The sequence below is a fragment of the Furipterus horrens genome, unplaced genomic scaffold (genome assembly GCF_987537825.1).
Source record: "Furipterus horrens unplaced genomic scaffold, mFurHor1.1.pri manual_scaffold_5, whole genome shotgun sequence".
Taxonomy (NCBI): Eukaryota; Metazoa; Chordata; class Mammalia; order Chiroptera; family Furipteridae; genus Furipterus; species Furipterus horrens.
In genome coordinates, this window is record NW_028327175.1 from 7,229,727 (window position 1) to 7,254,094 (window position 24,368).

The 24,368-nt window shown below is 45.8% G+C and overlaps 1 protein-coding gene across 1 annotated transcript in view; it reads left to right on the forward strand.

The window, feature by feature from the left end:
- OXCT1 (3-oxoacid CoA-transferase 1) overlaps positions 1–21,752 on the forward strand; it is a 129,831-nt gene extending 108,079 nt beyond the window's left edge. The window contains exons 15-17 of the mRNA XM_090276144.1: positions 7,786–7,866; positions 14,626–14,727; positions 20,796–21,752. Of these exons, the coding sequence (XP_090132270.1) occupies positions 7,786–7,866; positions 14,626–14,727; positions 20,796–20,837 (225 nt within the window). The 3' untranslated portion in view covers positions 20,838–21,752. The remainder of the gene's footprint in view (positions 1–7,785; positions 7,867–14,625; positions 14,728–20,795) is intronic.
- The last annotated feature ends 2,616 nt before the right edge of the window (positions 21,753–24,368 follow it).

Genomic DNA, 24,368 nt, shown 5'->3' on the forward strand with positions numbered 1-24,368 from the left:
GTAAACCACATTCCTAGCTTCACAGAGCTGTCCCAGCAATCTGGCTCCGTGGGTGCCCTGTCCCCCGCTTTTCCTTCTGCTTGGCCCAGCTAGCAGGGAGGATTGGCCAGCCCCCATCCGGTACTGTCTGCCCCACCCCCCATTTGAAGCACTGTGCATACTGGGTTCTTCACAGTCTGTGCCCCGTCCCCGCCTTGCATTTCTGCTCTCCTTGTTTAGGTTTTTGTCATATCTGTGCGGATCACTGTCACCATGTCCCAGGGGTTCCCATGCTGTCAGACTCCTTCCTGGCCGTAGGTACAGCACTGCCAGAGTGAGCGGTCTAACACAGAAGCTGCATGGAGTCCACACCACGCAGTTCACGTTAGCCCACTGGCCTTTTGCCATCAGCTCCCCAGCAGGCTGCCCCCCACCTTGGTTCCAGGGCCTCTGCTGTGCTCCCATCCCCACAGGTGCATCACGGTGTTTCCTGTGCTCACGGCCCCTTTCCCCTGCGAACCAGCTCCCTCCAACGTCTACGCGGTCACACATAAGCGGGCCAGCATCCGTGGATGTTGGCTTGGTGCCTTTCACGTCTAGATATTACGAACGACCAAAAGAATATGTGTCGAGGCTTTGTCTGGAAATTTGCTAGAATTATCTTTTATGAGTATGTTAATTTACTTGTTTATGAAGGCATCGGATATTTATTGAGGACCAAGCAGCAGGCGTCACCATTGAGTCGGAGGAAGTAAGAAACGGAAAGAGGTGGTCTTTCCTTCAGGCAGCTCAGAGTCTCATGGGGATGGAGGCCTCGAAATCAATACTTAAAACGGAGGAGCGTATAAAGCAGCGAAGGAAGAGCAGAGCCCCCAGCTCCTTTCGAAGGGAGCCTTGCATGGGATGTAGCGTTCGCGTGGAGAGCCAAAGGCTGGGCCAGGGTTTGGCGCTAGAGCATTGCAGGTCGAGGAATGGACCCTGGGGTGCAGGAGACGGTGCATGTGCAGGGATGTGCAGGCAGGTCCCCGCCGTCAAAGAGCAAACAGAGAAAAGTCGGGTGGAAACACACGCACATGCACAGTCTGTTCTCCCTACAGTTGGTCAGAGTGAATTTTTTTAAAATATAAATCAATCACGTCACTTCCTCCTCATTTCAGAAACCCTCCATGGCTTTCCATCCCACTTAAACACAAGTTCAAGGTCTTCACCATCGTCTCTATGGCCCTCCATGGTCTGTTAACTCCAACCCAACTATCTTTCTTATTATGTCTCCCTCTCATCCTCTGAGCTCCAGCCATACTCTCTTCTTATAAGTTTCTGGAACATTCCAAACATCCTCCTGTCCCTGAGCCTTTGCACTTGTTCTTCTCTGTGCCTGGGATGCCCCTCCTCAGACGCCTGTGTGGCTCACTGTTCAAGGTCACGCAGGTCTCTGCTCAGGACACCCGAGAAGCCTTTCCTGAGTGCTGTGTGATATAAAACAGAAGCTGCCCACTTCTGACGGCCCTTCATCTCCCTTCTTCCCTAGGACGTAAGGTTCACATGGGCAGTGGCTCGGCCTGCTTACCAGCCGAGGAGAATCATGCCCGATGTGCACGGGGACTCCACAAATACTTGCTGACCTCATCAGTTCTTCAAATAGTAATGGTGCTTTGAACACAGAGGGCACTTTAACTTTCTCCAGCAGTTACACGCTTCCTGCCTTTATTTTTTCATTACAGCGCTCATGTGAGACAGGTCTGTTGTTTCCCTTTCGAAGACAAACCAGATTCTATAGATGTTAAATATTCTGGTGAAAGTCAAGTGCAAAATTAAGTGCAAACACGGCTGAGAATCCGTGTATTCTGCCTCTGGGCTTCCCTTTTCTTCTGCTAAACTTCTCTGGCTGGCTGGGACCATCCCCACTAATCAGAGGAAGGCAAGTGCTTTGTTCTCGGTAATGCACACTGGAAATGTATTCCTGAGGGTATTGCTTTCAGAGCACAAAGCAAAGGAATTCAGTCATGGTTGTCATTTACTGGCAATAAGCAAAGCTTGAGAACCTATTTTAAAGAACATAAATGAGAGCTCTCTGTCTAAAAGAGGTTTAGATTTTATTTTTATTACAGTAGGAGGTCTGAGTTCTGAAGGGATAAAAAGAATCATAATTATATTGTCACGAGAAGTTGAGAATAAACCTTTGTGCGTAATATTTTTATTAAGTTCAATCTGTGTCTGACAGTGAAGGTGTCGTGTGGAGATCTTGAATGCTAGTTTACCTTGTCTTCACTTTTGAGGGACAGGAATTATAAAAAGTAAATGAGATCTATTAATCCTATTTATTTTGGACCAAAAGCCAACATATATGAAAGATTTTTAAAAAATATTTTCTGGGAAACATTTTTGAGGTAATTTTCAGCAACATTGAAAAGTATCCCCAGATAAGTAAAGTATTCCTTTTTTAGGATAAATGATAATGAACATAGTTTCAGCTGATTTAATTTTTTTAATGCATAAAGGTGTGTCAATATTTTATAATTTTCAAATAGTTTATGGCTGAATCTGTTTGAAAAAAATATTCACCTTTAAAAAAATACAAATACCTTTTTATTTCTCCCTTAATGATGGAAATGCCTGCAAAATCATGTTATGATTTGGGGGGAGGGGGAAGCAGAACACAGTCCAGAAACCAACAAACCCCAAAGTATCTTAGAGAATTGAATGAAAGGAATAACTTTAAATTCTATGACTGTTTGGGCACAGCTCTTAAAAGGAAAACAGATGCTAAGAGAAGCTCTCGAAGTTACCACAAGTCATGAATGGAAAGAGAAAATAATTCCTGTTGATTCCTGGGCTCTGCCTTTCTTAGGCTAGAGACCTTCCAATGCAATCTTTGGAGGGAAAAGTCAAGGCCATGGTCCAGATCTTTGTATTATCCAGAAGAATAATGGCCTTCTAGCCTAAGAATGGAAAGCCCTGGAGACTGTTTTCAGGGAAATGGCCCTCTGTGTCTGTCCCCTCGTTTGGTGGGTCTTCCCTTGAGACCATGGCCGTCACCACAAACTGTTATTTTATCCACATTGTCAAAGCCATTGATAATGGCAACTGCTCTCCCCTTCAGAGCTAGCTGAGTCTTGCCAGTGAAGTCCTAGGTGGGTTTTTGGAACCCCTATCGAATAGGGGTAAAGGCCAAACGACCCCATGAGGGTAAACTCAGTGGCAGTAATTTCGCCCTCTTGTCCTTTTATTCTGTGGACCCTGAATTTCTTCAGCACAGCCCATGTTTCTCTGCTGTGCCCCACCCCCGTCATCACGGTGATCTGACAGTCGTGTGTGAGCAGCTGTTATAGATGCGGGCTGGGTGTGGAGAGAAGCAGTATCACTGGGGCTCCGCACTGAGGCCAGGAGGACGGGGGCGGGTTCAAGGGGCGCAAGCACTCAGGCTCCTCGCACAGGATTTTGGCAAAGCCCCAGGGAGGAGACCTGTGATGGGTTCTGTTGTGCCACCAGACAAAGCCCTGAAGATTCTCTCCCCAAGTCCCGCCTTAGTCGCCCTCCTTTCCGCAGAGGAACGCAAAGCCTGGAAGCTTTAGGAGGGAGCCGCCCGGGAGACGGAATGACCACCACCCTCACTCTCTCTTTACTTACAAATCGGCATGTTTCGGGCGCCGTCCTGCGAGGCCTTCGCTCCTCCGCCCTTTGATCCTGCCTCCCTCTGTCTCTCCAAAGCCTTGTAAGCCCCTGTGCACGCTTAACTCCTCCCTGTGCTTCTCCTGGTGCGCTCGGGCGCTGGGGACGCACAGGTACGGACCCTGGGACCAGGCAGCAGCCTGCGGGGGTCGCTGCGCGCAGCCACGTGGTGTTTCACAGCTCGGGCCCTGTGGCAGTTCCTCCCATCGAAATCCTAACGTTCAGACCGCAGTGCGGATCACCGCGGTGTGTTTTGTTCGCAGAGCGTTCTGCGCATTGCTGTAGATGCGGCTATGAATGCGCTCGCCATTCAGTGCGCTCAGGGCCTCACAGTGATGGGGGTGCAGGAAGCACTGGGGTGTCCCTGGGACGTGGGAGCGGGGGCGCGGGAGAGGGGGTGCTGGAGACGGTTTCTCCAGGGCAGAGGACACCTGTGCCAAGTCCTGACGAACAGGCCGCGTGTTGCCGTGAATGTGTGTGGTGATATGTGTTTCCGGGGACATGACCAAAGGCTAGAAGACGTGGTCTCTGGAACAGCAACCAACTTCGAGCACCTGCCTTCTCTTTCGTTCATCCTTAGGGCAGTCCCAAAGAAGGTGTCTCGAAGAAGAAATATATCGCAGTCACGTTTAAGAAGCACTTGACAGAAAAGAGGGACATAGCATGAGGTTTTATGTAAATCAGCATCCGAAGGCCATGCTGTGTTGCCTGAAAGGGAGTGAAATGTTGTGGAGGGCAGACCCCATCCTGTTGTGATAGAGACCTTGCTATTTGGGATTAAGTTTATATTAAGTTTATTGTGATAGCATGACGCTTCTTGTAACGACAACAAGGGGATTTATTATCATTTTACCAGAGTTGTTTTTTACTGAAGAATTTAGGCCCCAGGTCCATACAGATATCTAAAGAATTAAATTGAAATCACCATGAAGCAAATGATAGAAACTATTTATAATTAATATTGATACTAAGGCCCCGAGTCCTTTAAAATCAAGAGGGTGAGTTCTGAGGTCTGGCATGAGACCTGGCAGCGGTGAAGGGGGAGACAGAGGGAAAAGCGGGAGGGGCAGATGGAAGGGAGAGGGTTAGCTCTTCACCAAGGCTGAGATGAGGTTAGCAAATCGGTACATACTGAAATCAGGAGCCCTCGGACGTTTTAACGCTACGCTTACCAACCATGCCTCTGCCTCTTCAGACATGTCTTTGTGGGGAAAGAAGGGCAGTGATGAGGATGAGGGAGAACCCACCAACCCTAGATATTTGCATGTGGCCTCCACCCCTTCTAGCTGACTGCCCTGCCCCAGCGGTTCATCCCATTCCTGCCACGAGTCAGGAAGACAAGGCCATCCAAGAAAAGACCATAGCGCAGAGAATTTAAGGGGCTCAGTGGGCCTTTAGACTTCTAATATATGGTGTTCTCTGTGTCTCTTTTTTAGGATTTATTTTTAAATGCTGAAAACCTCAGCAATGATCCCTCCTTTGGGAATCATTAATCTATGCAGCCGCCCCGCCACAACGTGGAGCTCAGCCTGGGTGGCTGGAACCAAGTGCCAGAGTGGGAGTGAGTCCTACTCTGGCTTCACGGCTGACCTATTGTCAAATATGAAGTTGACATTCTGTCATCTTTCTGCATTTCATTTTCGCTTTTCCCTGGGTCCGTGTATGTCTTGGAGGCCAACGTGAGTGGAATCATCTGCTACGTTGTTCTCACTGCAGGATGTCCCTTGGTGCTGGTCTTGTGGGCCTGCCCCGTGGGCTGCCCCGGCTGTGTGCTGTGGTTTCATTAATTTCGTGGGTCTTGGGAATTGTGTTCGGGGCAACTTTATACAGGAACTTCCGAGCTGGTAGATTGCAGGCACGTTCCACGTAAGCTGTAGAAACAGTCCTGGCTACCATTTCCTGAGCGCTTGCCAAGTGCGGGACCCCTGCACCTGTGTCGTGGGACCTCCCAAGACCCCTGTGTGGTCAGCCGATGGGGCAGCTCAGGAGCCTGCCGCGGCTAGCGTGGAGCACAGCCCGGCTTTGCGGGTGGGTCCTTTGGCTCCGGCCTGCACTCAGAACTGCGAGGCTACCCTGTTTACCTGGAAAATGGTCTCTATGGGAGGGGCACCATTAACGCTGTCACTCGAAATTCGCTGTTCCCCCCAAAGCAAAGCTGGTTGTTTAACCTCCAAGCAGCTGCTTTCACACTAGATGTAGATCTTGCTGAAGTAACGAGAACAAAAGTGAGCGCTCCCTGCAGGGAATGCCCTTCAGAGGCCCACAGGTGGTTTGCTTTGTTTGCAGACAGACCGGGAAGTCGTGGGGCCACGCCTTATTTCACTTACTTTAACTGTAAGGAGACCCGGCAACTCTAGAAATTTGAATAGTCGTCATTAATTTCAGCTCTTTAACTAAGCTTCTATGACACGTGCACCCTTCCTTTGAAATCTGGGAAGGAAAATAGATAATTACAAATGAAGTGAAGATGAGGTTTTATTTCTGTAGCTATAAATTTCCTTATACTCTAAGATCCAGAAGCAGATAAGTTATTATTTAAACGTATAATGTCTAACCACTTACTATGTATTTAGCACTAGTTTTGACTAAATTAAAATAATAGAGTTTGTCTTTTTTTTTTTTTAATCCACCCGAGAGTCCCAACACTTCCCTTTTCCATCTCATTCATTCGTACAAAAAATACTGAATTCCTTTTGCACCATGCGCTGGGTTTAGTACACGGCAACCTTTTAGTTACTGGTGTGCTGGTGAGTTGGCAGGTTATCACAGGAGTAAAATCCTCTGGGTTAAGCCCAGTTATCTGAAGCTCCTTGCTTCTGGACGACATATACTCAGTCTGAGCAGTTTTAAGAGCGATAGAAACCAGGTAGCAGGTGACCGTGGAGATGGCTCGAGATGCTGGTGGCATCATGGGTGATGCCTTTAGACCCAAAAGGGAAGCAACCGAAGCATTCTGCCGTTTTTAGGGGAAGGTCTAGAATGTGGTGGATTAGCTGTCAGCCTCAAGGGAAATATTAATTTGGACTCCTGGTGCCTGGTACTTAGGAAGGAGCTTCGTATCATCATCAGGAGAAAATGATCTGAGGATCAAGTCCTCAGCGCTAATGTCCCCACTGTGCCACAGGGGCCACCTGGGGGATGGGAACTGGGGGCGTGGGGTTAATGGGTGAAAGTCTGCTTTCCACACCGACTCCCTCGTTTATTTTGTGTTTAAAGAAAGGGTACTGTGTGTGGCTGAAGGAAATCTGGAAAACATGTGGACTTAGGCCAGTGAACTAGAGGAGGCTTGCAAAGCAAATAGCTGTGTATGAAAGTGACTGTAATCATGGTTTACTGCACGGCCTGGCCCAGCAGTGAACGAACGGGGGACATGGTCATCTCGTCAGTGTGTTAGAAATTCTGAGTGGAAGGTCTCTTCCACGTTGTGACAGCTCTGCTGGGGAACTGAGGTGCAAGAGGGGTTTGTGGGAGAGTTCAGTCTTCCTGTGCCCCAGTAAGAAAGACGTGAGTAGATAACACCTAAAATTGCTTAACCAAGAAAAATCTGCATGGATGGTCAACATGATATTTTAAAGTACAGAGGAAGAAGAAAATATACCACTAAATAGAAGAAAAATGCTAAAAAATATTTTAAATGGATTCCTATTGAGAACAGGTCTAAGGATACTGAAGGGAGGTAAGGACTGCTGTGTTCTGTAGGTGTATTACATTTTTAACAAATACGTTTTTTAAAGGGTTATTAGGCATTTGTATTTTGTGTATGCTTCCTACCTACCCTTGGTAAATAATAGCTTATGTCTGTCCAGGAGCGCATTCCGCAGAAGAGAAAAATAAACAGGATACCAAAAGTGAAATTTCTCATTCCATGACATAAGGACAGAGGCTTGAGAGGTCACGTTTATGGCAGGGTGTTCCCCAAGTACATCGGTTACGCCTTTGGCTATCCGTTCTCCCTAAATTATTTTAGAGATAGAAGCTGCCTCTAGAGACAGTCAGAGCATGAGTGCGCACAGATTCGGAACCAGCCCTTGCTCAGGAGATAGTTTCCCTGGGAGTTCCTGTTCGTCCTCCAGTTACAGCGTTCTAAATAAAAACCGGTCCCTAACCTCCCTTTTTGATGTTTCTTTTTTAAAACAGGGAAATGCCCATAAAATCATGGAGAAATGTACATTGCCATTAACTGGAAAACAATGTGTCAACCGCATCATTACTGAAAAGGTAACACGTCTTTCTCTTTTTATTTCCTCTTACGTCTGCCACCACCTTTTTTGTTTATAAGCATTTTTAGAACATTTTTTGGTTACCTTCTGAAAGTGTATACATTGGTAGTCATAGGATTAGAATAATAGTATAATCTGTGGGTAGACTGACTAGGAAAAATTCATCCATTAATGTTTCAAAATGTAGAATTCTTCATGGGCAACTCTCTGGAAACATTCACAGGCCCACAGAAGTGAACGAGGGTCCTTGGCCGTTTGGACAGTGTGATACAGTCAAAGAAAAGTTTTATTGATTATTTTGCTTGGACTCTTACAACAGATGGTATATACAAAGTTAAGCATACATTTATTATTTCTACCTTTCTTCTTTGCTCTTCCAAATCACATGTACAAATTGTTGCATTTTATTTTAGGACATGCAGAAAAAGTTAGGTTTGACTCATCTGGGTACCAATTGCAGTCCAGAGCCCACAGCGAACCGGGGACTCCCGTCTGTGCTGCGTGCCTGTCTCTAGCCCTCTTTTGTAGAGTGGACTTCAGTGCCTTTGCACATTTATTTCTCCTTAGATGGAAAATCTTGGCCCGTGGTGGGACTGGAAGCTGCTCTGATCAGAGAGAACCCTCAGGGCAGCTGTCTGCCACCCTCTTTCTGACCCAGAGTGGAAGCGAGGGTGTAGGAGAGACATAGTTCTCATAAGGGAGCGAGGAGGGTGTGCGTCTCCTTGATTCGGCATCTTGGTGACACCACCAAACGGAATTCTCTGTATCAGGCTTTGTTCGTTGGTTGGTTTTTCTGTTCCTGATGCTGTTCCTTTGCTGAGAGCCTAGCGGGGGTGTCTTTGCATTAGTCTGTTGCTCCCCCCACCTCCCCAGGGAAGTGGTAACCAGCGCCCAAAAGCAGTCCTTTGAAGTAGCCTAGAGAGTTCATCGTATTCTGCGGAAGCCACATTTTAAGGGCTGTTCTGTTCTAAATGGTGCCTTTTCTGAAGACTTTTTATGTGCAATTCCACAAAGATGATTCGGCAACGAGAGCAAAGAGACAAAGGGCAGAATGTATGATCTCAGAGCTGATTCCCTGCATCTTACTGTTTCCGGAACCCCTCCAAAATTGTGGGCGGGCTTTGTTCAAAGGAATCCATTACAGCTGACCCTCGCACAGCGTGGGTTTGAACTGTGAGGGTCCACTTATACGCAGATTTTTTTTCAATAAATACTGTAAATGTATTTTCTCTTCCTTGTGATTTTCCTAACATTTTTCTCTAGCTTACTTTATTGTAAGAATACGGTATATGATACGTACAGCATACACACTATATGTTAATGAACTGTTTATGATATCAGTAAGCTTCCCGTCAACAATAGGCTCTTAGTTAAGTTTTGGGGAGTCAAAAATTACATGCAGATTTTTGTCTGTGCGAAGGTCAGTGCCTCAAACTCCTGAGTTGTTCAGGGCTCAGCGGTCCTTGGAAAATAAAGACAAAGCTGCCCGTGATCCTGTTTTCTTTAATAATGTAATCTGGTAGAGATTTGTGGGTAATTCTAGCCCCAGTGTCCCCCATCTTTCTCTGCTCCCAATATGGCCCCTCTCCACTCCTCACCCACGCGTGCCCTGCCCTGTCCTTAGCTCAGTGCTTCTACCTGCAGTCCCTCCCACTGGACTCTGCCTCCCCAAATCCTACCCACCCTTCAAGCCTAAAGCAATTTCCATCTTAACCATGAAGAGGCTTCTGACCATCTTAGCATTCATCATGTCGTCCCCAGAGTGATCTGCCAGTCATTCTGGCACTTATCGAATACCTGCATTTTTTTTTTTTTCACTCATTGCCCGTTTTTTTAATTGTTGTTCTATTACAGCTGTCACAGTGTTTCCCCGTTGCTCTCCCCTGCCCCGCCCACCCCCCTCTCCCACAGTCAATTCCCCACCTGTTGTCCACGTCCATGGGTCATTTACATTGGTTCCTTGACTAGGCCCTTCCCCTTCTTTCCCCCCTCTCCCCCCTCCCCCTCCCCTCTGGTCGCCGTCAGTCTGTTCCTTGTTTCCATGCCTCTGGTTCTGTTTTGCTCGTTTGTTTGTTTTGTTCATTAGGTTCCACTTATAGGTGAGACTGTGTGGTATTTGTCTTTCTTTGCCTGGATATTTCACTAAGTATAATTCTCTCTAGTTCCATCCATGCTGTCACAAATGGCAGGAGTTGCTTCTCTCTTTCTGCTGCGTAGTATTCCATTGTGTAAATGTGCCACAGTTTGTGATCCACTCAGCTACTGCTGGGCACTTATAATACCTACCTTTTCTTATGACATAACTTATATTGTCATTTAACTTTCATGCCCTTTGAAGAACTTTTATAGCCTCTTTCTCCGTCCACATTGTCATTTTATTTGTTCCTTCCTTGCTAAGCATTTTGTGAGGACCTTCTCAGATCTGGAACTGTTCCCAACACTGGCCGCAGAAAGGCAGAGGACGGCCCTGCCCCAAGTAGCACACACAGGAGGGGCAGACCTCAGACCCCGGCGGCAGCAGTTAGAGTGGCAGGCTGGGTAGCGGCCACAGGAGAGATGCGAGCTCATGCTGAGTGGGGAACACGAACGTAGGGGAAGCCTCAGAACTTGCCCGCGCCCGGCTGATTGTGGCGCATCTTGATGTCTCAGCTGTAAATGTCTTTCTCTGGCACGTCTTCCCTGCCCTCCCTCTCCCCCAGCCGTCTGGGGGCTTCGCTGACTCCCAGGACTCTCTGTAGCTTCGCACCGACCCCTGTAGGGAAATGACCTGTGGGCTGCGCCCTCGGACTCATCTGTGTTTATTCCACACTCCGTGCGGGGCTTGCCCGGACGCAGCCAGTGCCTCCTGAGTGAGGGGACAGTGCTTTTCCTGGTGTGGAAACTGGTCGGTGGAGCGATGAGTCTCGAAAGATAAGCAGGGGTTTCCTAAGTGAGAATGAGACCAAAGAGGCTCTCCCAGGCAAAGGGGCATCATGGAGGCGGGGCCACAAACCACAGCCCACGCGAGGAAAGGCGTGGCCGGAGTCGGGAGGCTGACGCCCAGAGGCTTCCGAAGATGCCCAGTTAGGACGGAACGTGGATGCCTGGCTAGGACATCGGGGCTGTGTCTGGGAGCCTCTCAGTGCTTCTTAGTAGCTGGGGACACAGCTGATTGGGTCTGCGTTTCAGAACGAGCTCTGGGGCTTTCCTGTAGAGCAAGAGGAGAGACGAGACAGAGGCCACTGACAAGTCCCCTTCTGTGGGGTGTGGGCCAGAAATACCGAGGTCCTAAGTAAGCCACAGGACAGAAACAGCTCTGGAAGAGCTTTAAGGTGAATTCCACCTAACTCGAGGAGTCGCACGCGGATGCGAAAGCAGAGGTGACCTCCGCATTTTCTGGCCAGAGGGGCGGTGGCCTGCCATATCTGTGCGGAAGGCGGGACTGCAGGACGCGAAGGGCGGGACCACGAGGAGCAGGACAAGGTGCCTCAGTGTGGACATTCTCCAGCGGGTGTCTCTGCATAACTTATCACCCTCGACATCCAGGCTGATATTTCTGACCGACAGTTGTAGCTGTGCATCTAGAGCTCAGAAGAGAAGTCGCTATCGGAATAAACTTGGGGACGTCATTAGCAGGTGGGGATAATTGGAGCCTGAACTGTAGATGACATCGTATAGCAAGAATGAGGGAAGGGACGGCAGCGATGTGGGACTGCGGGCACCTCAGAGAGAGCAGGGGGCACGTAACCCCGTGCTCGGCACAGCAGGTGCTCGGTGAGTGTTTGCTGAAGGAGTAAGTGGCCACGCACTGCCGCCAGGACAACGAATGGGTACAATCCTGCCACGGCTGACAGGGGACTAGAACCCCATGGTTGGCTCTTAAGGAGCATGCCATTAGTTTGCCATTTGAAAGAGGCTTTGCAATGCTATGACTGCGATTTCCAAGTTTGCTGTTGCTAGAAATGAGGGATGAAAGCGCCTTCTTCCCCCTGACCCAGGCCGTGGTTAACCAATTTATCCATAATGTCCCTTTTTGTGGTGGCAATAAAATAATTTATTCACATGCAAAATAAATAAAGCAGTTGCGATGTTATTCTTGGCAGTTGAACAATTTACTGTATAGCGTTTAGATTTTAGATTCCGTTTTAACCAAGTTTTTGTTCCCACTTTATACCGCCAGAAAAGAATCTTTCTAAATATTTCAAAAGTAAATTTTCCTTCTTTTAATAACAGATACTTCGCTTTCCAGTACATGACCTTGAGAACTAAGTAGCATTTGATAAAGGTTTTAATAATTTTTTTAAAAACAACAATAAGTCAGTTTACCATAAAGTTTATCTTCCTCGTCACTGACGTTGTATATTCGTGATACCACAGTCATCTCCCCAAATTCTTCCCTCTCTGTTTGAAATAACACGATCCGGAGGCTTTATTTCTCTGATTTGTTCCGTTTTGATAAATTTACAGTTGTTCATGATGCAGAGAAAAGCATTATCAGTATGAACAGTGCTCCCAACACTTTCTCTGCAAAGGAAAAGTACCCATTAATAATTTTTTTAAATCGTCACTTTGGAATTAGATAACCTAATGTAGCATGCAGACGTTCCTAAATGACCATGTTTTCCCTTCTCAAAATAAATATTTCTGCTGATAAAGAGGTTTTCTTAGAAACATAAAAATGTGTAAACAAAGAGCAAGTTTGCCAAAATATTTCCTCCTAATTTAAATCACCTTTTCCAGCAAAATCAGCTAGGTTATCTCTGACTTCATCTAACAGAGAAAGTAACTCTGTCACTGGGGAGAAATATCCATTAACTGGAAACAGATAAGCATTTGGGGGCTTTGATTGGGGCTCACACACAGGTGACAATAAGTTAAGTTATTAAGGAGAAAGAACATTCCTGTACGGTGCCCCTGCCCTGTCCCAGGCAGACTCCAGGTGCACAGAATTTGATTGTCATTTTATTCATCCTGGATAATGACCTTGGGAAGCAGAGTTTCTCTCACTCTCTTTTTTTTTCTTTTTATATCATTCTTCAGATGCAAAAATAGCTTCACCAAAGATTACAAAGCTCTAAGCCAGGGTTCTTCCCTCTGTACACCGCGTGTTCCCCTTAGCCTCCTAACCAGGAGCTTGTTTAAAAATGACAGTTCAAGCCCTGGCTGTTGTGGCTCAGTGGATTGAGCGTCGGCCTGCGAGCCAAGTGTCTCTGGTTCGATTCCCAGTCAGGGCACATGACTTAGGTTGCATGTCAGGTCCCCAGTTGGGGGCACGAGTGAGAAGCAACCACACAGTGATGTTTCTCTCCCTCTCTTTCTCCTTTCCCCTCTCTCTAAAAATAAATAAATAAACAATTAATAATAAAAAAATGACAGTTCAGAGTTTGACTTCCAAGCTAGCTGAAAATAAAGATTCTAAGCCCCAAATAATATTGTAGTTGAATGTAAGGTCAGTCTACAGGAGAGGAACAATCTGGGCAGCAGAATACTTATGTCTGAGGAGGTAGAAGCTAACTCTGAAAGCTGGGAGGAAATGCATTTGGGGGGGGGGGGAACAGCACACCGGGGGTCCCAGGGAAGCTTCCCATCAGTAGACAGTCTGCCTTGGGACAGGTGAGCCTCCTGCCCCTGGAAGTTTCTACGCAGAGCCCCGGTGACCATTTCAGAAGAAAGCTTTGAAGACTTAGGTGGGAAGTTACGTTAAGTGACCTCGTAGGTCTCTTCGACTCCAGTAGCCATAGAACCAAGTGTGACTGCGTGTGTTCCAAATCAGATGCAACAGGTTGGTTGAGTCTCCCTGCAGAAGTCAAGTTGGACTGACTGGCTCTGCCACCACCTTGTGTTACCAACCAGCGTGTTGTGATGGGCTGTTTAGGGGGAGGTTTGCCTTCTCTCGCCATGACCAGAAGCATCTTCACTGAGCGGCATTCTGGAGGCAGATGCTCTTGCTGTGCTAACCTCTCGGGCCTGTGTGTTTTCACAGGACTTACAGGGAAAGTTTGAATATTCACTTGGGGGAGGGGTCTCTCAGGGCCAGGGCAGCTCTTTAATTACTTGTAGCCACATCCCGTCCCGGCACCTGCTTTTGTTTCCTGGAACTCTTAACCCAGCAGCATGGACCAGCTTCCCACCCCTCCCCCCATCCCTGGGCTTTCACCCTCCAAATATCTCCTCCTTCCTCACTTTCCTTCCTTCCTTCCTTTCTCCAAATCATTTTTCATCATCGAATTGAAACTTTGACCAGAACAACTCGACCTAATCAGAGTAAAGTGAGTTTGAAAAAAACTGGTTAGCCTTCACCCATGTGGCTCAGTTGGTTGGAGCATCATCCCGCAAACCGAAAGGGCGTCGGTTCGATTCCTGGTTGGGGCACATGCCTGGGTTGCGGGTTCGGTCCCTGGTTGGGGCGTGTGTACGAGAGGCAACGGATCGATGTTTTTCTCACACATCGCTATTTCCCTCCCTTCCCCTCTTTCTAAAAATATAAAATATTTCTTTAAAGCTGGTTTTAATGGTAGTGAGTGCCATCCACAGCCACCACTCTGCTGTCTTCTGGCACCAACAGTGGTCCTCAGCCGATCGCCAGTGAAGGAGCTGGCGTGTTCTTTCTCTCATCCACATGCGATAGTTACTGTGACATTTTTTCATGGCTGATGCTCAGAGTCTTTTGTCCTGGGTCTGGTCTCTCCATTAAGAACTTCAGAGTGTGTTTTTGTTTCGTGCTATGAAATAATTACTGTAATAGTAATTGTCCTTGTCATGTTCTCGACTCCGACAGGCTGTGTTCGACGTGGACAACAAGAAAGGCCTGACTCTGATCGAACTCTGGGAAGGCCTGACAGTGGATGACATAAAAAAGAGCACCGGCTGTGACTTCGCGGTAAGTGCTGCTGTGCACAGACCCAGCCGCGTGTCCTGGAACACTGGCTTGGTGCGTGGGTGTTCGCAGGACATGAACCATTCATTTGGGATCATTTTCGGAGCTGACCTCTGCAGAGAACAGCAGTGGAGCGGAGGGGCCTCCAGATGAGAGCAGGCTGGGGAGCAGGACTCAGTTCTGACTCACGGGCTGGGGTTTGGCTCAGGGGCCAGGAGCAGGAAGGGGAGGAACCACAGGAGCTGCTGGAAACTGAGAGTCCAGTGAGCTTGAACTCAAAGCTCCTCTCTGTCAAGTCCCTTGCAATTCTCTGTTCTTGTGTTACATATCAGCCATCACTAAACGCATTTAACTGAAAAATGTGAGCTGTGTACAGACACTTGATCTCCTTATTTTTAAACCCATCTGTGGCTTGTGAATTTCTTTTTGATTAGCTTCTCTGCCTAGTTGTCCCATCTGTTGAGGTTACTAGACTGTTGGACTTCCAACGCCACCAGATCACAGTGACAGAACAGGGACAGTCTATGTTTGAAGAGAAGCTCAGTGCATGCAAACTCTGACTTACAGAAGTAGGTAACTCCATCACGGGGGTGTGCATTTAAGAAATCTCCAAGTCCCTTTTTAAAACAAAGAGAATACAGTTGTCCCTCGCTATATTGTGGTTCACTTATCGTGGCCTCACTGTATCGTGGGATTTTAAAAAATATTATATTTAATTATTTATCGCGGATTTTTCGCTATATCGCGGGATTTTGCGGTACTGTATACATATGTTGTTAAAGTTATGTAGGTTTAAGAGTGTAGAATAAATGTAAGGTTCCTACTTCGTGGGGATGGGGCGTCTAGAATGTAATACCCGCGATAAGTGAGGGAATACTGTAATGCTGTAATATACAATTGCCCTTTAATATACATGCCTATCTGTAAACCATCAATCACTTACCTAGTGGGGGTTGAGAGGATGGCTCAGTCCATTAGAAGTTAATCAGAAATAAAGGTGAAATGTCTCTGGAAAAAATGGAGAACAATTTGCTTCTCTCGTACCTTTTTAAGAACAGATCTCGTTCAAATGAAATATGTTTATAATAAAGGAAAGCATCGCAGCTGCACATCCTGGAGAAAGTAACTTAATGAAACTTATTTGAAAAATCATGCCTGTATTTGATACTTTTCTTCCTTAGGCACTACATGTTTGGCTCGTAGCTGTCAGTGCATAACAGATTTCTGTAAAAACAATTTCGCTGCCTAATTAATTATCCACATACAGCTGCTTCTGGTACTGTGAGGTCTTTGTCTATTAACCTTTCCTGAATTCCTCTTTGGAGAAAAGAAGTCTGCCAGCAATACCTTACCCAAAGCGCACATCTTTAATTACCTTTTCCATGACTTCAGAGCGTAAAACGGGATTTGTCCATACTTTATTTAGAATTCCTTACTCTAGTGATAAAACAGTTCTTACTTAATCAACGTTTCCTCATTGCTTTCCCCTATGTGGATGAGTTAACCTCTTCAACAGGTAGCAATTTGAGATCCACAGAATGTTCCATTTTCTGCTGCTAAAAAGAGTCCGCAAAGGAAGACTCTCATGGTTATCTTTCTTTTTTCAGTCAGGTCGGTAAATCAGGCGTGAAAAAAGTAGATTTTTAATGTTTTGCTTTGTTGTGGTTTTTTAAATGGCACTTTCCATGTTTGGACACGTTGAAAAATATCTCGAGGGTTCTCCTTTGATTACAGTGTCGCCCCTCCTCTTCCGACATCAACGTGTAATCTTGTTTCCTCCCAATTGGGCCTTTGAGGTGAAGTGTTCATCCGTATGTGAGTGGTGTCCTGAAAATGAAAAGGCGTAGCTGCGGCCGGTCCACCGTAACAAAAGAACTAGCTTTGGGGGGTCTGACGGTCAGTGGTATCTGTTTAGCCCCTGACGGACGAAATCACGTAGAGTGGGTTTTGTCTCTGCGAGGCCAGGGCCCGGAGTGCTCGGATTAATAAAACGTGCTGCTCATTAGCTGGGTCATCAGTGAGATACATTTAGTAACACAAGTACATTGAGTACACCCTTTCTTTATCTGATATTTCAGAAGGTATTCGGTGTTACAATTCACAAGCTACTCCGTGCGATTCTGATGGCATAGGTAGCATTTTACTCCATATGTGACTATATTCAAGTTGCTCAAGACAGACGTCTGCTTGAGAAAAAGCCTACTTAGCCTTCACCGAGTAACTGAGAGCGAATATTCTAGAAGGAAATACCTAGGTTGTTGTGTAATAATGAAAAAAGGGTAGAAACCTAGGTCAAAGTAATGGTCAAAATGCGTTGATAAAAGTCCTTTATACTTATGAATATGGGCAAGTGGATGGCTAAATATGTAGAGTATGGCTGTAAGCTGCTTGAGAAAATCGTGAGAATTTCAAAGAAAAAGGAAAATATGACAGCATCAGATAATAGGACATGACAAAGTTGTAGTTTCTGGGTATTGAAAAATAATCATTATAATGAAGCCTGTGGGCATGTAGGCTGCATGCCACCGTGCAGTTAAGCAGCGACAGAAGATGTGGAAGGAAATCGTGTCCTTGTCACCTGGAACAGTTTCTTGAAAAAATTTGTTACCGACAAATAAATGTTTGATGAGTTATATTCATGATATCATGCTATTTGAAAGGAGGAGTTTTCTTTTCAGTTGGTAGGAAAGTCTCAACGGTCACATATTGACTATGTCGGGAACTCTAAAGGAGGCTGTGGAAATTTTGTCAGAGAAATGCAAATATTGGTTGTATTTCCGGAACCTTCACCACACTCCCAAATACTATTCTGGTCAAGAGTAGTTCACAGCAAGAGAGGCCAACTTATAATAGACAGAGAGCTTATTGCATGTGATCACTGTCCTTCACAATGCAGTTGGTACAAAGAGAGGGACTTTCCTCTGTGTTTCTTGGAGGCTGAGGTCCGAATCTATCAAGAGAGATAAAGGAGGAGCTGGGCAGGAAGAGATAAAAATATCACTGTTCTGGTCAAGGCGGGGATGGAGAGCGTGACTTAGGTGGACAGTCACAGTGGGCTTTTCAGAAGTGAACCCAGGAGGTGGACGAGACTCTAGCTCCTGGTTCTGGGAAACCTTGGAAAACCATAGGCTTTCCACCCAGAGGTGAGCCTTTACTTCTGAGCTTCTTTCCACATGGCTGAGAGCAAAACAGGCCATGCTCCCCCCAGAGGGCCATGAAAGGTGAATCAAACAGAACAAATTGGCACAGTGCTAACTCCCAAGGCTCTCGGTCTTGTTCTCCAGGCAGAAGCACGCCTAAAACCACCAGTGGCAAAACATGAAGTAAGAATACTACTTATTTTTAGGTTTGCAATGGAATCTGAAGGAAGCCAGCTGCAGACATTCTTTGCCAAGTTGCATAAATTTAGACTCTCAGCGTCTACTTAGGAGCTGGCATTATACCAGAATTAAACAGCATGCCCCTGGGATTTCAGTGGATGACTGGGAAGACAAAGGATAGGCTTATCTTCTGTACTTAAATCATGGGGTCTTAGGCTTAGCTGGTAGATCACCTCAGCAGGGCAGTTGGCTTCAGCTCGCATGCGTTCTCAGTGTTGACTAGCCTGCAAGAAAACAGAATGAAAAATGGTCGTTTAGTAGATGTTTTTCATTAAAAAACGCAGAGGCCAAGTCAGTCTTATGTCAAGCTTCCTCTCCTGATAGAATTCAGTTTCCACGTTAAGGATATAAATGATACTAAGAGCTCAAAATAGGGCCAACCTGACAAGAGAAAGAAAGGATGTGATGTTTATTTTAGGAAATTAAGGTGTCATTTCCTTTTACATGTGTTTTTTTTAAGATTTTATTTTACTTTTAGAGAGAGGGGAGGGAGGGAGAAAGAGAAGGAGAGAAATGTTCAGTGTGCGAGAGGTACATTGAGATTGGTTGCTTCTCACACACCCCCAACTGGGGACCTGGCCTCCAATCCAGGCATGTGCCCTGACTGGGAATCGAACCAGCAACCTTTTAGTTCGCAGGCTGGCGCTCAGTCCACCGAGCCACACCAGCCACGGCAGCTATCGTTTCCTTTTAAAGGAAATTCTATAAATACTCTATTAGAAATTATCGATTTTCAAAACAAGTTTCATTTCATTAAATTATTTCCACAGATGCTCTGTTTAAAAAAGAAATTTCTTTGAAGCTTGTCTAATCCACTTCATCATTCGTTTATTCGTTCGTTCATTAATTTAACAAACTATTAACTGTTTGTTCTTGAAGGCAAAATGCTAGTGTCAACCAATGGTCCTCGGCCCCAATTCAACGCCAACAGGAATCCCCAAAGTAGGGTATGGCGCAGAAGGACACTTTAGTCGGTGCAAAATCAGTCAGTTGTGATACAGCAGGGCGTTGAGGCCGCCCTGGGGCCAGGCCCCCTTCGGCTCGGCATTCCTGCTCTGCTCTTCTCCCCGACGGTCGGCTCTGTGTTGTGCCGGCCCGCCGTGCTGTGCCGTGCTTTGGTCTGCTCCATTCTGTGCCATCCGCCCTGGCCGGCTCCGGCCCATGCCGCTCTGCTCTGGCAAGACAGCTCCAGTGCTTCGGTGCAGCCAGGGAAACCCAGTCCTCGGTGGAAAGGGAAGGTGCACTCCCAGGGCGGAGTGGGCTTATATGGACAGAAGCCCGTGTCCCTGCTCCCTGATTGGCCTGTCTTCATGCAAACGAGGACTCGAAATCCTTGCAGTGTGATTGGTCCAAACGACATTGTCCTGATTGGGCAGAATAGAGCCACTCTGGTTGGCTGAGGCTGCACAGCTCTGATTGGATGGAGAAGGCCTGAGTCCTGTTGGTTGAAATGGGGCTCCAAGAACCCCTTTAGAAGGGCCGGCTCAGAGGGCAGGGACCCAGTGCAGGCAGGCGGGCCAGCAAAGAGACAGGAAGTTCAGTTGGTGTGAGAGGCTCTGGTAGGGAATGGCTGCTAGGCTCTGGGGGGGAGGGGGGTTGTTGTTGTTTTTGTTTTTGTTTTTGTTTTTATCTTGAGCCCAGTTGGCGACCAGGAGCCCTTCTTCGCAGGCGTCTTCTTTCTCAGGGTCCACACTAGTGAAGCCCACTTCAGTTGCTGCATCCTTCAAGGGCTCAAAAGATCATCTAAATTTAAATATTTTTTACTGTGCATTTCATGGGGACCGTTCCCTACCAGGACTGGGGGGCTATTTACCAGATTGAATGAAGAAATCTGCATCTGGTATTACACTTTGAAAAGGAAGACAGACCACTTACCTTTAGGGTTCTTCCTCCACCATGAATTGTAGACCCGTGCGTGTATTTCTCTTCTTCAGGACTCCTAGGAATGCGTTTGCTGTGCCGTACATTGAGCATAAACAGAGTCGACATTTTATATAGTTAATGCTGTTACCTCCTTTTGGTAATAATTTGGAATCTTTTTCCTACCTTTATATCATTTCCATTCTGATTATGAAATTTCTGATAAAACTTTGTCATTGAACATATATCTCTCTTCATGATACAGGGTGGGACAAACATAGGCTTACAGTTGTGAGTACACAAAGCACAATTCTTGTATTATTATTTATAAGTTATTTTCCATACAAACAACTGTAAACCTATTTGGGCCCCACCTTGTATGTCCCCAGTTAACCCAAAAACTATATTCAGTGTCTCAACAAAACTGTGAATTTACTGGATCTGTTTTGAGGATTTTGAGATATGTGCCTTAATGCCTCTCTTGGAGTGAGGTTTCAGGGGCATTAAACCTCAGAGTTCAGGGATGCCCTCAGCAGAGAACTGGGCTATCTGGATCCTTTGTCTCCCTCTGCTCCCTCTCCTCCCCCTCCTTGTCTCAACCTTAATGATCCTTAACTTAGGAGCTATTGTGGAAGAACGTTAAGAACTACTAAATACATGAAATGGGAGTGAAGGAGTTCTCCATCTCAGTCCTGGGTGGAAGAAAATGAGGAAATGCCGGGTGATGTTCACGGAGAGGCTGTTTGTTGCTCGTGTCATTCGTGTTTGGAAGTAGAAAGATTTATACCATGAAATTTTTCATAATTTGGTTATTTTTTTCTCTTTTACCAGGTTTCACCAAAACTCATGCCAATGCAGCAGATCTCAGCCTGAAATGTGGAGTAAACATCTGTCTCGGGCTGTGGGTATTTCGTTTTAACCACATAGGATTTCATGGACAGGTCATCAGTAGTCAAATTTGTATACTGAACAAACAGTTTTTGACTAGAAATTTTTTAGCTTTTTACACTTTAAGTAGCCTGTTCTCTCACGCGTGCTATGACATTTTAATGAGGAATAGAAAACGTTTATCTTATTTGTTTTATAAGTGCTTAGAAGGCTGTCTTTGCAGTTGGTGCTCTCGCTGAATTTTTCTCCATTTTTGTCGTGCCTACACCGAGTTGCGTGCAGTTTGCATCAAGATGGGCCTGTAGGAAGAGTTCCATTGATGCACTTGCCCTCCAAAAGAAATGGTGAAGAGAAGAAAGAGGGAGAAAAGTGTGTCCCCCAGAGGCTCCCCAAGGCGGCCGTGTGCCGGCCCCGGAAATAACTCTGTGGGGCTGTTGATGAGGAGCACTGCCGCCCCAGCCACTGTTTCTCCTCCCTCCACCTTGACTGTTCTCTTGGCGCGTCTGGTTGTGCGAGTCGTCGTTTTCCTAGAACTCTGCTCTTCCTCCCACGCTTTCTGTAACTAAACAGATGCCTCCGAAGGGAAGCAGGAGCATCGCTGTGTGGGGGAAGCTCACGGGTTCACGGGAAGGACGGAGCGTGTGGGGTCTGTGGGTGCCGACATCCTTCCAAAGGTTGCCTTTGCTCACCAGCCAGCCAGCCACCCGGGCTTTGCCGAATCCTCGCTGGTCTAGTCGGTGTCCTCACTTTGAAACAGTGCAGTATTCGTATATATCCAGAAGGCCCTTAAGGGTCTTTCTCTATGTTACTGAGGACCAGTGGGCTGCTTGAACAATACCTGCCTTAAGCCAAGAAGGGCTGTGGGATAATTTATCATGAATCCAGAGTCACAGTGAGCACACATGTCGTTTTTTTGTTTTTTGTTTTTTTTTTTGTCTTTTTAAAAATTCTTTTCAGTCTTCTTATTTCTGGTCAGAAAAGTATCTAAAGATTGAATGCTTTTTTTTACAGAACAATGTTCTTTCTTCTGACCAGGCTACTTCCTTGAACAAAGGACTTTTAATTCAACTCTATCCAAATATGGCAAATAAGGTTGAGTAAATCAAGGATTTGAAGAGCGGCGAGTGCAGTTTCATTTGTTAGAAAGGAAACATTGTGGATTAGGTTTTGTAAGGAACTTCTCAGAGGTATCCTCGGTATCGAACAGTTGCCCAGGGGTTAGGCAAGCATCCTGGGTATGAAACGGGGCAAAAAGCCCAGGCACCCTGAAGACAGGCCAGACCTGTTTTCTGAACAGTGGCAGGCAGAGCAGAGTGCAGTGGCACCCCTCCAGCACCAGGTGCAGGAATGTATGCATGTTTTCTGGTGATGGTTGTCATCGAAATTCACTTTCTCTTCAAACACAGTCACTGTGTGTCATGCAAGGTATTACAGGAAGGAGAGAGGCTTTTTTGGGGGGTGGGGAGAGAAACACTCTATATATAATACAGTCTGTTCCACTTGCTCATGGTTGAGAGCATACTCTCTCAGTACTGGTAAGAGGGACTCTTTAGAATTTGTAGGGTCTAGAGAATAATGTCTATCTATGTTGGAGTTATAATTGGGGAAATTTATGTTATCGATGGTTGCTATATTTGCAAACTTACTTGCTTATTATTCCAGACTGTTACTTTAAGATAACATATTTCTAAGAATGCTCCCAACTTGGAATGGCAAAACCTAAGTAGATGTCTTTATATTCTTGATTAAAGAGTACCATGGATAAATTAAGAAATGCAATAAGAAATACAATAAATATTCCAAATTGAAATAGATGGGTGTGATTGTCCTTTTTCTCATTTGGGGATGGTGTGACTACACATGAAAATAATACAACAAAATTACCACAATGGCCAACATAAAAGTCAGCACACTTTTCTGCTTCTAATCAAGTTGCTGCTTTTCTTCGGAACATGAAAGAACCGATGAAATGCTTACCTAAGTGAATTCTGCATTTCACTGCTTATTAGAGACAATCATTTATCTATAAAAATTGATAACCCCAGGCTTCGTGTGTTAATATATATTTTTTTTGCTTTTATCAAACATTTCTTTGGGATACACATCCAAGTTAGTTTCCTAGTGGTGTGTTGAGTTTGCTTGCATTTGTAACTGGCTCTAGTGCTAATCTGCCCAGTATTTGGTTTGCCCCCCTGGTAAGAGACTCTTCCCTGACCAAGGATTGGGTGTATGTCCAAGATATGCCATTTTTGGTAGCTCTCCTCTGTCTGCAGTGCTTATCCCTAGGGGTATATGACCCAGGATATGCCAGTCAGATTTTTTCTCCCATGTTTAAAAACCAAAACAGACCAAAACTCCAGAAACAGAGCTAAACAAAATGGAGATAAGCACTGTATCAGAGGCAGAATTCAAAACACTAGTTATAAGGATGCTCAAGGAACTTAGTGAGGACCTCAACAGCATAAAAAAGATCCAGTCAGAAACAAAGGATACACTAACTGAAATAAGGAACAATTTGCAGGAAAACAACAGTAACGTGAATGAAGCTGAGAATCAAATCAATGATTTGGAACATCAGGAAGCAAAAAACAACCAATGAGAATAACAAGAAGTAAAAGAACTCCCCCCCCCAAAAATAAGGGTAGTATAAGCAGCTCTGGGACAACTTCAAGAGATCCAACATCCTCATCATAAGGGCACCAGAAGGAAAAGAGGAAGAGCAAGAGATTGGAAATCTACTTGAAAAGATAATGAAAGAAAACTTCCCTAATTTGGTGAAGGAAATAGGCATGCAAGTCCAGGAAACAGAGTCCCAAACATGATGGATGCAAAGAGGCCCACTCCAAGACACATCCTAATTACAATGCCAAAGGTTAAAGATATTGAGAGAATCTTAAAAGCAGCAAGAGAAAAGAAGTTAGTTACCTACTGGGGAGTCCCCATAAGACTGTCAGCTGATTTTTCACAGGAAACTTTGCAGGCAAGAAGGGATTGGCGAGAAATATTCATGAAAAGTGGGTACCTACAGTCAAGCTTGCTCTACCCAGCAAAGCTATCATTTAGAATCAAAGGGCAGGTAAAAAGCTTCCCAGACAAGAAAAAAACCGAAGGAGTTCATCATCACCAAACCATTATTATATGGAATGTTAAAGAGAGTTATTTAAGAAAAAAAGATAAAAACTATGAACAATAAAATACATACTTATCAACAATTGAATCTAAAAAAACAAGCTAAGCAAATAAGAACAGACAGAATGATAACAGAGAATGTTTTAATGGTTGCCAGATAGGATGGAGTGTGTGGGGGGAATGGGTGAAGAGCTGAGGGGATTCGGAAGTACAAATAGGCAGTTACAGAATAGCCCCGGGGATGTACAGTACAGTATAGGAAATGGAGTAGCCGAAGAACTTATACACATGACCCATGGACATGAACAATGGTTGGGGGATTGCCTGAGGGACTGGGGGTGCTGGGTGGAGGGGGGCAAGGGGGGAAAATCAGGACAACTGTAATAG